General features: G+C 44.2%; 1 protein-coding gene across 1 annotated transcript; it reads left to right on the top strand.

Annotated features, from left to right (window-relative positions):
* The first annotated feature begins 10,237 nt into the window (after positions 1-10,237).
* apoda.1 (apolipoprotein Da, duplicate 1) lies at positions 10,238-14,679 on the top strand. Its single transcript, XM_014189389.2, has 5 exons — positions 10,238-10,344; positions 11,897-12,050; positions 12,349-12,470; positions 12,854-12,939; positions 14,040-14,679. The coding sequence occupies exons 2-5, from the start codon at positions 11,931-11,933 to the stop codon at positions 14,264-14,266; spliced, it is 555 nt and encodes a 184-aa protein (XP_014044864.1). The 5' UTR covers positions 10,238-10,344; positions 11,897-11,930; the 3' UTR covers positions 14,267-14,679.
* Positions 14,680-14,724: the final 45 nt, after the last annotated feature.

Below are 14,724 nucleotides of genomic sequence, written 5' to 3'. Positions count from 1 at the left end.
GAGGAAACCTGGCACCATCACTACGGTGAAGAATGGTGGTGGCAGCATCATGCTGTGGGGATGTTTTTCAGAGGCAGGGACTGGGAGACTAGTCAGGATCGAGGGAAAGATGAACGGAGCAAAGTACAGAGAGATCCTTGATGAAAACCTGCTCCAGAGCGCTCTGGACCTCAGACTGGGGCGAAGGCTTCTGGACAAGTCTCTGAATGTCCTTGAGTGGCCCAGCCAGAGCCCGGACTTGAACCCGATCGAACATCTCTGGAGAGACCTGAAAATAGCTTGGAGCTCCCCATCCAACCTGACAGAGCTTGAGAGGATCTGCAGAGAAGAATGGGAGAAACTAGCCAAATACAGGTGTGCCAAGCTTGTAGCGTCATACCCAAGAAGACTCAAGGCTGAAATCGCTGCCAAAGGTGTTTCAACAAAGTTGAAGGTGCTGAGTCACTGGCTTACTGGTGCTCTTCCATGCCCCTAGGAGGGGTGCGTCACTTGAGTGGGTTGAGTCACTGACGTAGTCTTCCTGTCTGGGTTGGCGCCCCCCCTTGGGTGGTGCCGTGGCGGAGATATTTGTGGGCTATAGTCGGCCTTGTCTCAGGATGGTAAGTTGGTGGTTGAAAATATCCCTCTAGTGGTGTGGAGGCTGTGCTTTGGCAAAGTGGGTGGGGTTATATCCTGCCTGTTTGGGCCTGTCCGGGGGTTTCTTCGGATGGGGCCACAGTGTCTCCTGACCCCTCCTGTCTCAGCCTCCAGTATTTATGCTGCAGTAGTTTATGTGTCGGGGGGCTAGGGTCAGTCTGTTATATCTGGAGTATTTCTCCTGTCTTATCTGGTGTCCTGTGTGAATTTAAGTATGCTCTCTCTAATTCTCTCTCTCTTTCTTTCTCTCTCTCGGAGGACCTGAGCCCAAGGACCATGCCTCAGGACTACCTGGCATGATGACTCCTTGCTGTCCCCAGTCCACCTGGCCGTGCTGCTGCTCCAGTTTCAACTGCTCTGCCTGCGGCTATGGAACCCTGACCTGTTCACCGGACGTGCTACCTGTCCCAGACCTGCTGTTTTCAACTCTCTAGAGACAGCAGGAGCGGTAGAAATACTCTCAATGATCGGCTATGAAAAGCCAACTGACATTTACTCCTGAGGTGCTGACATGTTGCACCCTCGACAACTACTGTGATTATTATTATTTGACCATGCTGGTCATTTATGAACATTTGAACATCTTGGCCATGTTCTGTTATAATCTCCACCCGGCACAGCCAGAAGAGGACTGGCCACCCCTCACAGCCTGGTTCCTCTCTAGGTTTCTTCCTAGATTTTGGCCTTTCTAGGGAGTTTTTCCTAGCCACTGCGCTTCTACACCTGCATTGCTTGCTGTTTGGGGTTTTAGGCTGGGTTTCTGTACAGCACTTTGAGATATCAGCTGATGTAAGAAGGGCTATATAAATACATTTGATTTGATACTGAGTAAAGGGTCTGAATACTTATGTAAATGTGATATTTCCATAATTTTTTATATATTTTTTATTTGCTAACATTTCTAAAAACCTGTTTTTGCTTTGTCATTATGGGGTATTGTGTGTAGATTGATGAGGGGAAAAAACTATTTAATCAATTTTAGAATAAGGCTGTAACGTAACAAAATTTGGAAAAAGTGAAGGTGTCTGAATACTTTTTGAATGCACTGTATACAACGAGCAAAGTGATCATGCTGTTTTTATGTGGCTGCTATGAAAGTGAGCTGTTTGCGTGTGATCAGGGGTGTTTTGATTCCCACCGATACTATTGAAAAAAAAAATCTTAACAGAAGAATTCAGAATGAAACGGGGATAAAAATACCTGAATTTGTCCAATAGAAACTATTATTTACAACTGTTGGACTAATGATTACACCCTAGATCAGTTAGATGCAGGCAAGAGTGTGCAATGCAGAATTGAATGTGTCCCTGTCTGTCACCTTAATTATTCAAAATCTCGACCTGTGCAACTACATTGTAAACTTTTATTTATAGGCTAGGTTGTAGCAACATGATGGGTACAGGGAAAATTTGGGTATCATGTAGTAGCCTAAACCTATCGATGTTACATTGAGCTGGGTGAATGGAATGTGAATGACAGTCATCCAATATGCTGTAATGGAAATCAGTAGAGGTGTGTGGGTAACATCACTGGGGAAGCTACGCGCCGCAAAAAAGCCATATTACAATCTATGTGTTGTGATAATTGTGTTGTTTGCTCTATAACCTGTTGGTTCATTTCAACATCATCAAATCACCTAGCTATGCTTAGTGTAATACAGTGACAATTAAAAGATACTAAAAAACATTTTGTCCAATCAATGTAAGCTAAATATAATGTGACTGTCCATGGACTGATTTCTGTGTGTGTGTGTGTGTGTGTGTGTGTGTGTGTGTGTGTGTTTTGCAAGTAGAAAAAACATGTTAACTCAACCTACATGTAGAGAAATGCCATCCTCCTCTCTTTCATGTTGGTGAAACATTCTATGACTCCGTCAATCTGTACAAGCTTTTATTTGTTGTTGTCCTAGGCTACCTGGCTAAAATGCTTGCTTGCTAGCCTAACTTCCTTTCATGGGCAACGTTAGCGATTAGCCAGCTAGTTAACAGTAGCCTACTACATCAAGCTACATACTGAACATCCATCCTCTCAGTCCAGGGCCACAATGTGTATGAATTTATGGTTGGATCAGAATCACCTTTATAATCATTGGCCAGTACGGAGAATTGAGTAAAACCAAAAGGGCCAAATCCCTATCTCCATCCATGGCTAATTTAGAAAAAGGTTAATTTTAGCTACCTAGCCACCAGAGGACAACAACACAAGAGATGCGACAAAGTTGTTTCTGTCAATTACGTATTTCTCTTGAAGAGATGTGATAGGAGTGAAGCCAAATCCAAACAGGCTTCCTATTGACACTTTTTTGGGGGTGAACCAGCGGTCTAAGGCACTGCATTCTCAGTGCAAGAGGCGTCACTACAGTCTCTGGTTCGAATCCAGGCTGTATCACATCCGGCCGTGATTGGGAGTCCCATAGGGCGGTGCACAATTGGCCCAGCATCGTCCAGGTTTGGCCGGAGTAGGCCGTCATTGTAAATAAGAATTTGTTTTTAACTGACTTGCCTAGTTAAATAAAGGTTAAAGATTTTTTTTTAACCAAAAATATTTTCAAAAATCACAGTTGAGCACACTTAGTTTAGCTCAACACTGATTGGCTATTGTTTTATACTTTTTTTATCAAGGGAGACCAAATGCTCGCTAGTAGTATAATGTGTGTGATGATTGCAGGATCTTGACTCTTTAAAGATCTTATAGAATATTGATTAATATCTTGTCAGAATCCTGAAAGATCTTGAAAGATCGTCGTTATTTTATCTTGTCAACATTTGCAGCAGCAAAAGTTGCATTAAGCACTTCAGTTTGTAATCTTCTTTTCAAAGATCTTGTCAATTCCCTATGTCTTATTTTATCAATCCGTTGATAACGAATCCAAAGAGAAGGTTTTGCTTATCATGACATGGAGGTTTGTAGCTTAGGATATTCATGTTTTTTGGGTTGTTACCACCTTTACAAACCCTAAAAATTGTATTTATCATAACTCAACACAATTGGTTACTACTTGCCTGGTACCAAACGGTGTCAAGTGATCATTGTTTGAATGAATACCAAGGAATTCCATAGGTTATTGTGTAATTACTATTTTATCATGCAATATCACATTGATTTTATGTCATGACAGGGGTGAAACACAACTATAAACCATGAATTACTTTATTTCTAAGGTATTGTCGTCTTTAAATGTTTATTTTTTTTAAATGTATTTTTTTATTTATTTAACCTTTATTTAACTAGGCAAGTCAGATAAAAACAAATTCTTATTTACAATGATGGCCTACCCTGTAACGCCCTGGCCATAGAGAGGGGTTTTTGTTCTTTATTTTGGTTAGGCCAGGGTGTTACATTGGGTGGGCGTTCTATGTTCCTTTTTCTATGTTTTGGTATTTCTTTGTTTTGGGCCGTGTGTGTGTGGCTCCCAATCAGGCACAGCTGAAGCTCGTTGTTGCTGATTGGGAGTCACACATAAGGAGCATGTTTCTCCTTTGGGTTTTGTGGGTAATTGTTTCTGTTAGTGTTTGCACCTGACAGGAGTGTTTGGCTATCAGTTTTCTTGTTTTGTTTGTATAGTGTTCTTTCTTTATTAAATATTCAATGATGAACACTAACTCCGCTGCACCTTGGTCTACTCTCTCTCACGACAGCCCTTACAGAATTACCCACCAACAACGGACCAAGCAGCGGAGGAAGGAGCAGCACAAGGAGGCACCAGAAGAAAAGCTATCTGGAGTCGTGGACTTGGGAGGAAATCCTGGACGGGAAAGGACCATGGGCTCAAGCTGGGGATTATCGCCGCCCGCAGTGGGAGATCGAGGCGGCGAGAGCTGAGAGGCGCTGGTATGAGGAAAGGGAGCACAACGGACACGGGAGGCAGCCCCCCCCAAAAAATGGGGGGGGGGCACACGGGGAGATTGGTGGAGTCAGGCGGTAGACCTGAGCCAACTCCCCGTGCTTACCGGAAGCAGCGTGGTACTGGTAAGACACCGTGTTATGCTGTGGAGCGCACGGTGTCCCCAGTGCGCGTTCAAAGCCCGGTGCGCTACATACCAGCCCCCCGCAAGTGCCATGCGAGTGCAGGCATCGAGCCAGGGCGGATGGTGCCAGCTCAGCGCGTCTGGTCTCCAGTGGGCCTCCTCGGTCCAGGTTTTCCTGCGCCGGCGTTGCGCACTGTGTCTCCAGAGCACTGGGAGGGTCCAGTTCGCCCAATGCCTGCTCTCCGCCCGTGCCGGGCCAAAGTGGGCATTCAGCCTGGAGTGTGGGTAAAGAGCGTCCGTACCAGAACTCCAGTGCTCCCCCACAGCCCGGTTTATCCTGTGCCTCCTCCTCGGACCAGGCCTCCAGTGGGTCTCCCCATCCTGGTCCGTCCTGTGCCACCTCCCAGGACCAGGCCTCCAGTGGGTCTCCCCATCCTGGTCAGTCCTGTGCCTGCTCCACGGACCAGGTCTCCAGTGGGTCTCCCCATCCTGGTCCGTCCTGTGCCACCTCCCAGGACTAGGCCTCCAGTGGGTCTCCCCATCCTGGTCCGTCCTGTGCCACCTCCCAGGACTAAGACGCCAGAGCCGCCTCCCAGGACTAAGACGCCAGAGCCGCCCGCCAGTCAGGAGCCGCCAGAGCCGCCCGCCAGTCAGGAGCCGCCAGAGCCGCCCGCCCTATGGGACTCCCAATGACGGCCGGATGTGATACAAGGCATAATGTCAAAGGTGCGGAGGAATAGCGGTTGTCAGGGTGTTATTGTTGACTTGTTATGGATAGGGGGCAGTATTTTCACGGCCGGATAAAAAACGTACCCGATTTAATCTGGTTATTACTCCTGCCCAGAAACTAGAATATGCATATAATTAGTAGCTTTGAATAGAAAACACTCAAGTTTCTAAAACTGTTTGAATGGTGTCTGTGAGTATAACAGAACTCAAATGGCAAGCCAAAACCTGAGAAGATTCTGTACAGGAAGTACCCTGTCTGACCATTTCTTGGCCCTTCTTTGTCATCTCTATCCAAAACAGAGGATCTCTGCTGTAACGTGACACTTTCTAAGGCTCTCAGAAGGCGCCAGAACGTTGAATGATGACTTTGCAGCCCCTGCCTGAAAAACAGTAGCGCATTTGGATAGTGGTCGATCTGAGAACAATGAGACGGGCGCACGCGTGCACGTGAAGAGGCCATTTTACATTTTCAGTCTTTGAACGAAAACAACGACTCCCGGTCGGAATATTATCGCTATTTTACGAGAAAAATCGCATAAAAATTGATTTTAAACAGCGTTTGACATGCTTCGAAGTACGGTAATGGAATATTTTGAATTTTTTTGTCACGAAACGCGCCGGCGCGTCACCCTTCGGCTAGTGTCTTGAACGCACTAACAAAACGCCGCTATTTGGATATAACTATGAATTATTTGGAACCAAACCAACATTTGTTGTTGAAGTAGAAGTCCTGGGAGTGCATTCTGACGAAGAACAGCAAAGGTAATCCAATTTTTCTTATAGTAAATCTGAGTTTGGTGAGTACCAAACTTGGTGGGTGTCAAAATAGCTAGCCTGTGATGGCAGGGCTATCTACTCAGAATATTGCAAAATGTGCTTTCACCGAAAAGCTATTTTAAAATCGGACACCGCGATTGCATAAAGGAGTTCTGTATCTATAATTCTTAAAATAATTGTTATGTTTTTTTGTGAACGTTTATCGTGAGTAATTTAGTAAATTCACCGGAAGTGTTCGGTGGGAATGCTAGTTCTGAACGTCACATGCTAATGTAAAAAGCTGTTTTTTTATATAAATATGAACTTGATTGAACAAAACATGCATGTATTGTATAACATAATGTCCTAGGAGTGTCATCTGATGAAGATCATCAAAGGTTAGTGCTGCATTTAGCTGTGGTTTTGGTTTTTGTGACATTATATGCTAGCTTGAAAAATGGGTGTGATTATTTCTGACTGGGTACTCTCCTGACATAATCTAATGTTTTGCTTTCGTTGTAAAGCCTTTTTGAAATCGGACAGTGTGGTTAGATAAAGGAGAGTCTTGTCTTTAAAATGGTGTAAAATAGTCATATGTTTGAAAAATTGAAGTTTTCGGAATTTTGAGGAGTTTGTATTTCGCGCCACGCCCATCATTGGATATTGGAGCAGGTGTTCCGCTAGCGGAACGTCTAGATGTAAAAGGTTTTTAAAGAGAATGTGTTCTCAATGACTTACCTGCTTAAACCAGTGAATGACATTGCATTATTTGCCATTTACGTAAACGGTAAGGACGTGACCCCTGGAGCCCATCAACAGGAGCTAGTGTCCCAGGATGGGATTACCTTCGCCCCTTTATCAAACACGTTCACACAGCGGACCCCCCCCCCCCGAGTGTGTACACAGCTGTCTTACACACTGGGTTCTGCCACCCTTTAGGATAGCACGTGACAGTCTAGTGGTTGTATAAGGCTGTCAATCATAATTATGCAAGTTCTACATCCATGTAACTGACACATGTTTCACATTACACAGTGGAGCTGTGTGATTACAGGTACCGTATAGGAGCTTCATACTAAATGTTGGTTGGGTTTGAGTTCAATTATTAGTCAATTATTATCAGTGAAGTTATCTGAATACTTGGTGTATTTATATTGTCTACTGTCTCAAAACGAATACTTTGTATGAAAAGTTTTAGTTTTTTTAGAAAATCACATAAACTATGCAAATAAGCGACAATAAAATAAAGTATGACTAATTATGATTTCCCAGTACTTGCCAATACTACTGATATGAATCAACATACATTTGACAGTAATTAGTTATGTTAGTTAAGGCCAGATGTTCCTCAGTTCATCATATGGTGAGGTATCCATGTACTCCCTGTTCACTCATGACAGCACGGCCAGGCACGATTCCAACACCATCATTAAGTTTGCCGATGACACAACAGTGGTAGGCCTGATCCCCTGACAACGACGAGACAGACCATAGGGAGGAGGTCAGAGACCTGACCGTGTGGTGCCAGGACAACAACCTTTCCCTCAATGTGATCAAGACAAAGGAGCTGATTGTGGACTACAGGAAAAAAATGACCGAGCACGCCCCCATTCTCATCAACGGGGCTGCAGTGGAGCAGGTTGAGAGCTTCAAGTTCCTTGGTGTCCACATCACCAACAATCTAACATGGTCCAAGCACACCAAGACAGTCGTGAAGAGGGCAAGACAAAACCTATTCCCCCTCAGGAGACTGAAAAGATTTGGCATGGGTCCTCAGATCCTCAAAAGGTTCTACAGCTGCAACATCGAGAGCATCCTGACTGGTTGCATCACTGCCTGGTATGGCAACTGCTCGGCCTCCGACCGCAAGGCACTACAGAGGGTATTGCGCTACACCCTGGTCCCTACTGGGTGCTGTCCACTGACTATGACAGCTACACCCTGGTCCCTACTGGGTGCTGTCCACTGACTATGACAGCTACACCCTGGTCCCTACTGGGTGCTGTCCACCGACTATGACAGCTACACCCTGGTCCCTACTGGGTGCTGTCCACCGACTATGACAGCTACACCCTGGGCCCTACTGGGTGCTGTCCACCGACTATGACAGCTACACCCTGGTCCCTACTGGGTGCTGTCCACCGACTATGACAGCTACACCCTGGGCCCTACTGGGTGCTGTCCACCGACTATGACAGCTACACCCTGGTCCCTACTGGGTGCTGTCCACCGACTATGACAGCTACACCCTGGTCCCTACTGGGTGCTGTCCACCGACTATGACAGCTACACCCTGGTCCCTACTGGGTGCTGTCCACCGACTATGACAGCTACACCCTGGTCCCTACTGGGTGCTGTCCACCGACTATGACAGCTACACCCTGGTCCCTACTGGGTGCTGTCCACCGACTATGACAGCTACACCCTGGTCCCTAATGGGTGCTGTCCACCGACTATGACAGCTACACCCTGGTCCCTACTGGGTGCTGTCCACCGACTATGACAGCTACACCCTGGTCCCTACTGGGTGCTGTCCACCGACTATGACAGCTACACCCTGGTCCCTACTGGGTGCTGTCCACCGACTATGACAGCTACACCCTGATCCCTACTGGGTGCTGTCCACCGACTATGACAGCTACACCCTGGTCCCTACTGGGTGCTGTCCACCGACTATGACAGCTACACCCTGGTCCCTACTGGGTGCTGTCCACCGACTATGACAGCTACACCCTGGTCCCTACTGGGTGCTGTCCACCGACTATGACAGCTACACCCTGGTCCCTACTGGGTGCTGTCCACCGACTATGACAGCTACACCCTGGTCCCTACTGGGTGCTGTCCACCGACTATGACAGCTACACCCTGGTCCCTACTGGGTGCTGTCCACCGACTATGACAGCTACACCCTGGTCCCTACTGGGTGCTGTCCACCGACTATGACAGCTACACCCTGGTCCCTACTGGGTGCTGTCCACCGACTATGACAGCTACACCCTGGTCCCTACTGGGTGCTGTCCACCGACTATGACAGCTACACCCTGGTCCCTACTGGGTGCTGTCCACCGACTATGACAGCTACACCCTGGTCCCTACTGGGTGCTGTCCACCGACTATGACAGCAACACCCTGGTCCCTACTGGGTGCTGTCCACCGACTATGACAGCTACACCCTGGTCCCTACTGGGTGCTGTCCACCGACTATGACAGCTACACCCTGGTCCCTACTGGGTGCTGTCCACTGACTATGACAGCTACACCCTGGTCCCTACTGGGTGCTGTCCACTGACTATGACAGCTACACCCTGGTCCCTACTGGGGTGGAATGATGCTTTAAAAGTCATTTTATTAAATGCCTGCATGCAAAGATTTGTGTGTTTGTTACTCTTTCTGATTCACACCTGAAAATCATAGCTTACATCTTATATTAAAGTTTGACATCCTCCAAAGTCTTGTTTAAATAACAAATATGACTGTGTGGACTGAGCTTGTTAGAACAAATTGCTTAGTAAATACCTAGTCATGTCTGCACTGCTAAATAGAGTGCTACTCAAACATTTCCCAGTGAACCATACAACAACAACAAAAAAGAACAGACAACAGAATTTAAGTAAGAAGAAAGAAATAAAGGTCCTGGATATCTTCCCCAAGTGTGACATTAATATTTCACGACAATGTCCCAGAGAGTGCTGTCCATCCCAGTCCATCCTATTCCATCCCAGTCCATCCGATTCCATCCTATTCCATTCCAGTCCATCCTATTCCATCCCAGTCCATCCTATTCCTTCCCATTCCATCCTATTCCATCCCATTCCATCCCAGTCCATCCTATTCCATCCCATTCCATCCCATTCCATCTATTCCATCCTATTCCATCCCAGTCCATCCTATTCCATCCAAGTCTATCCCAGTCCATCCTATTCCATCCCAGTCCATCCTATTCCATCCCATTCCATTCCAGTCTATCCTATTCCATCTCAGTCTATCCTATTCCATCCCAGTCTATCCTATTCCATCCCAGTCCATCTATTCCATCCTATGCCATCCTGCCAGATTGTTTTATAAATTTTATTCTGGTATGTCCCCATGACTCCAGTTTGCTAATTGTTTACTTTATGTCAGAAATAAGCCCTCGGGTGCTACAAAGACGTTCATTCATGACAGAGACTTCAGTGTGGCGTGACCCAGGAGAGAGAAGCTTCTCTTATAAATACACAACCTGAATTGACCAGATATCCTGACCAGAGAGAAAGAGGTAAGATGTGCTTTTTGCTGTTGTATGGGATTTCATATAAAGATAAATGTTTCGAATGAATGAACTCTATCAATGTTCAAATTAGAAAACTTGTTTGGGGAGTTCAAATGAACGGTAGAATTTGGTTGGTACCATAGCAAGAGAAATAAGGTAGAGTTTGCTGAATATCTTTGTCATCTGAGACGAAGAGACCAACAGCAGGGACTGGGAAATGAAACAAATCTGATCTCTATATAGCTGTCTATTTACAAATAGCAGTGAACTTAAAATAACCCAATGATTGATGTGTGTTACATGGTTGATGCTGAAACACATTTATATTGATTTTATTTTTTCTTTGTAAAGAATCTTTTTTTTCTGTCTTGAAAATGTGACTAATTAGGAGAAAGTGTGAGTGACATTTGTCAGCCATTTTAAGACAGATATCAGAGATACTGTATGTTTTGCGTTTATGACAGATAGAGATATTATATGTTAATATTTTGCATTTGAGGAAATGATGGCCGATGCGTCATCTGTCCTCCTTTTCTCCATTTACTATTTGAATCGACAATGAAAAAACACTTTGAGATGGAATATCCTGTGGTTTGCTCTCTTTAACCATTTTTCTATTTGTAAAATGGACAACAACAACATCTAAGGCCAGTTTCACCAATTATGCCTATTCCTGAACTGACTTCTTGTCCCCAAAAATGTTCTATTATATTGACAAGATAGTCAAGTGACCGCTCCAACAATGGAAATGCATGTCATCAAATATGGAAGGCAGGTGGGAGGAGGCAAGATCAGGTGGGACCATTCTAGCCAATGAGAGGGCAGATACACATGTGAACAACAGGCCCTAGAGGTACTGTAGATAAAGAATTCATCTTTGTATCTGTGCCATTATAGATCTGTGACCGCATGGGAAGCACTATTGAGGCTATCTCCATTTTACAATGTAGTTAATTTTCTTCTTCATTGACTGATCGCACCAAACTCATAGGAATCTCCACCCAGTTTACTATTTTAAAATGGTGGAAGCCCTCAACTCAAATGTCCATGCTAAAACTAGATATCTCTATGGCAACAGGCACAACTCAAAAGTTGCCAAAAATCCAAGTGCGTCCACTTATATCAGTGCATTTCTAAACTCAGGAGGCCGCATAGGGGAGAACGGCTCATAATAATGTCTGGAATGGAGTAAATGGAATGGTATCAAACACATGAAAACCATATGCTTGATGTGTGTTGGATGCCGTTCCATTGATTCCGTTCCAGCCCGTTCTCCCCATTTAAGGTGCCACCGGCTGCCTGTGATTTGTAACAACCTAACCATTAAGAAACTTATTTTAGATCAAATAAGCCTCATGTTGCAAATTAGGATAAAACATTTTGTTGACCAAATTCTACACTCTCATTAACCTCCTCCATACAAAAGTTCCTCACTTCGTGGACTTATTTTCGTGAACAGATTTTGGGCGGAGTAAACCTCTCGCTTCGCCTCTTCCTCTCTGTTGTCCCTCAGAAAATGTACTTTTTTTAAAGCTTTGTTTTCTCTGTTGATTGATAGTAATTATTTTCAGGTGACGGCTGCCCCTGTGACCATGACGCCATTGTTTGCCCTCCTCTTGCCTCTCCTCCTCCTGCCCCTCGTCAGTGCCCAAGTTCCCCACTGGGGGCCTTGTCCGGAACCAGCCGTCCAGCCCGCCTTCAGCATGAAAAAGGTACTAACCCCCTGCCTGACCAATCGACAAAGATCATTTACCTACTGTACTGCCAATCATGAATGGCCAGTCAATCAGAAAATGAAGAGACCATGACTAATGTAGTGTTTAGTGTTCATCTTGTAAGACAGGTAGATTTAGAATGACATTCACTGTGATATGTTCATGATAATAATCATTTATTTAAATAACTTGTATAGCATTTTATCACAGAAAGAACCAACAAGCACAACAACATGTTAAGTTGGAGGTTTTGAGAATTTGGAATGTGTATGTGTTTATTTACCCATGGTTCTAGTTCATGGGTAGATGGTTTGAAATCGCCAAACTGCCTGCCCAGTTTGAGAAGGGGAAGTGCATCGAGACCAACTTCTCCATGAAGGCTGATCAGACCATTAGAGTGGTCAGCTCTGAAATATTGTGAGTAGATTACGTACACCTAGGATTGAAAAATTCAGGTAATTTAAATTCTCCAGTTTTCTAAAAATCCTGGTTGGAAGATTTCAGATTTCCTGCTTATTTCGTAATACTTCTGGGAAAACCAGGCAATATTGGGAAAGTTACAGGAATTTTTCAACCCTAGATACACCTTTTGATTACATACACTTTTATCATGAACAATGTTGTTTGCAAATTCAAAGTAGTGAGCCATGCAGTTTATTTCAGTTGTGGCACATTTCATTTCAGTTAAAATCAGCTAATTTCAGTTGACATGCAGATCATTTCAGTTGCTGTACAGTTCTTTCTGTTGAAATCCTTTGATATGAATCTCATGCTTTTGACCTTTTGGTGACCTTTGACAGAAAGGGAGAGCTAAGGACTATCGAGGGGACAGGAGTCACAGAGGACTTGAAGAACCCAGCCAAGTTAGGCATCAGCTACTCTTACGGTGAGTGTTATGATCAGCTGTTACACCATAACTACAGTAGAGCAGGGCAACCAGGGTTGTGTTCAGTAGGGAGAAACTGCATTAAATAGGGAGGTACTGCCTGAACTTGTCCTACACCTCATCTAGGGCAGGAGTACCACTGCCCAGCTCCGGTCCTCAAGAGCTCCAGTCTATTCTGGTTTAAGCCAATCCTTTTCTTCTTACAAGTGTAACCAGGGTCGTGTTCAGTAGGGAGAAAACTGTTTGAAATGGAATAAACCCTGAATTGCTGATGCTTTGTATTGGCCAATGAGAGGCTTTGAAGCCACCGGCCATCATATTGGCACTCCCCAGAAGGAACAGTCGTTCAAAGGAATTCTACAGTATTTCAATAAAATGTTTCAAGGACAGAATTGTATGTATTTTTTGGGTTGCAGTGGGGAAGGTAACATTAGAACTTGCAAAAATATATATTATTATATATTTTTATATTTTTATTTTCATGCTCACATAATATTATAAAAAATATGCATTAACATGAACATAATATTGAATAAACATGGCAAAAACGAATGTAGACATTAATAAATTACTTTCTATAGCTTCTAAAGTCTTTTTTACAGCGGTGGGGGAGTTCCAAGATGGAGGCACGGCGGCTTCGAAACAGCGGCCTGTCTCATCTAGTGTATATATAAAACAGGGAGGTAGCTACTACATGAAATTGTCCAATGAGATTTTGTTTGTTTGTTTTCCATTGCTAAATGTTTTGCTACAGTGTGCCCTACTAAACATGTGTGTAGACTTCCCAGCTAACAAATTACATTCATTGGTCAACAAAAACGATGCTAGCCTTTAAGGACAAACTGAGCAGTAGAGATCACTCACCACAGAGTTCAAATGGTAGGGGTTGTTTTTGAAAGTCAGGAGATGTCATGAGTTGGACCTGTTAGCCCATCTCATCCCACTTTGTTGATCTTGACATCATTTGAGATAATTACATTTCCTGCAGTTTGAAGAAGTCATCACGACTGCAATCACGTTATAATCAGTGGAATAAACGTAATGTGATCCTGTGCGTCTTGCCTTCATGTGTTTGTTTCTCATCTCTGTGTCTCTAACAGTCCTGCCCTACTCTCCTTACTGGATCCTCTCCACTGACTATGAGAACTCAGCGCTGATCTATTCCTGCACCGATGTCCTGCGTCTGTTCCACATGGACTTTGCCTGGATCCTGGGCCGCACACGCACGCTCCCCGCTGCCACCGTCGACAAAGCCAGGGAGATCTTCACAAGCAGCAACATTGATGTTAGTCGGATGGTTGCCAGCAGGCAGCAGGGCTGTGATTAGACCCTCTGAGAGATTCAATAGAATTGGATAGAGCAGAGTAATGTAGAGTAGAACTTAATAGAATTTTCCCACAGGGACATTTGGTTTGCAACAACATAGTATGCAAGAGATGGTGATGGAAACAAGTTATATATTTTCCCTCATCTGTGTAATAATATGTTAGCTCTGGCAAACTTCAGTGACATTTCACTAATTATTCAGAGGAATCGTTAGAGGAAAACAATGTACAGTAATAGTTTGTCTGTTTTATGCTTTTCTGTCAAATTATATATATATATATATATTCCAGTTACAATTACGTTATTTTAAATCCTATGACTGGAAATTAATTGTTGTGACCTAATTTAAAATGTTTGTCACAAACTGAAAACATGAGTATTCTCATTAGAGGCAATAAAGTATAAGGAAATCAATATCATGTGAGCTTGATTGGACAGATGTATACTGCCACCTTGTGG

The sequence above is a fragment of the Salmo salar genome, chromosome ssa03, assembly GCF_905237065.1.
Source record: "Salmo salar chromosome ssa03, Ssal_v3.1, whole genome shotgun sequence".
NCBI classification, from domain to species: domain Eukaryota; kingdom Metazoa; phylum Chordata; class Actinopteri; order Salmoniformes; family Salmonidae; genus Salmo; species Salmo salar.
This window is presented reverse-complemented; position numbering and strand designations above follow the sequence as displayed.

Excerpts from the sequence above, each read along its gene's own strand:
- apoda.1 (XM_014189389.2), top strand. The coding sequence starts at position 11,931 with ATGACGCCATTGTTTGCCCTCCTCTTGCCTCTCCTCCTCCTGCCCCTC. Across the intron at positions 12,051-12,348 it reads CCGCCTTCAGCATGAAAAAG|TTCATGGGTAGATGGTTTGA; the intron begins GTACTAACCCCC and ends CCATGGTTCTAG. Across the intron at positions 12,471-12,853 it reads GTGGTCAGCTCTGAAATATT|AAAGGGAGAGCTAAGGACTA; the intron begins GTGAGTAGATTA and ends GACCTTTGACAG.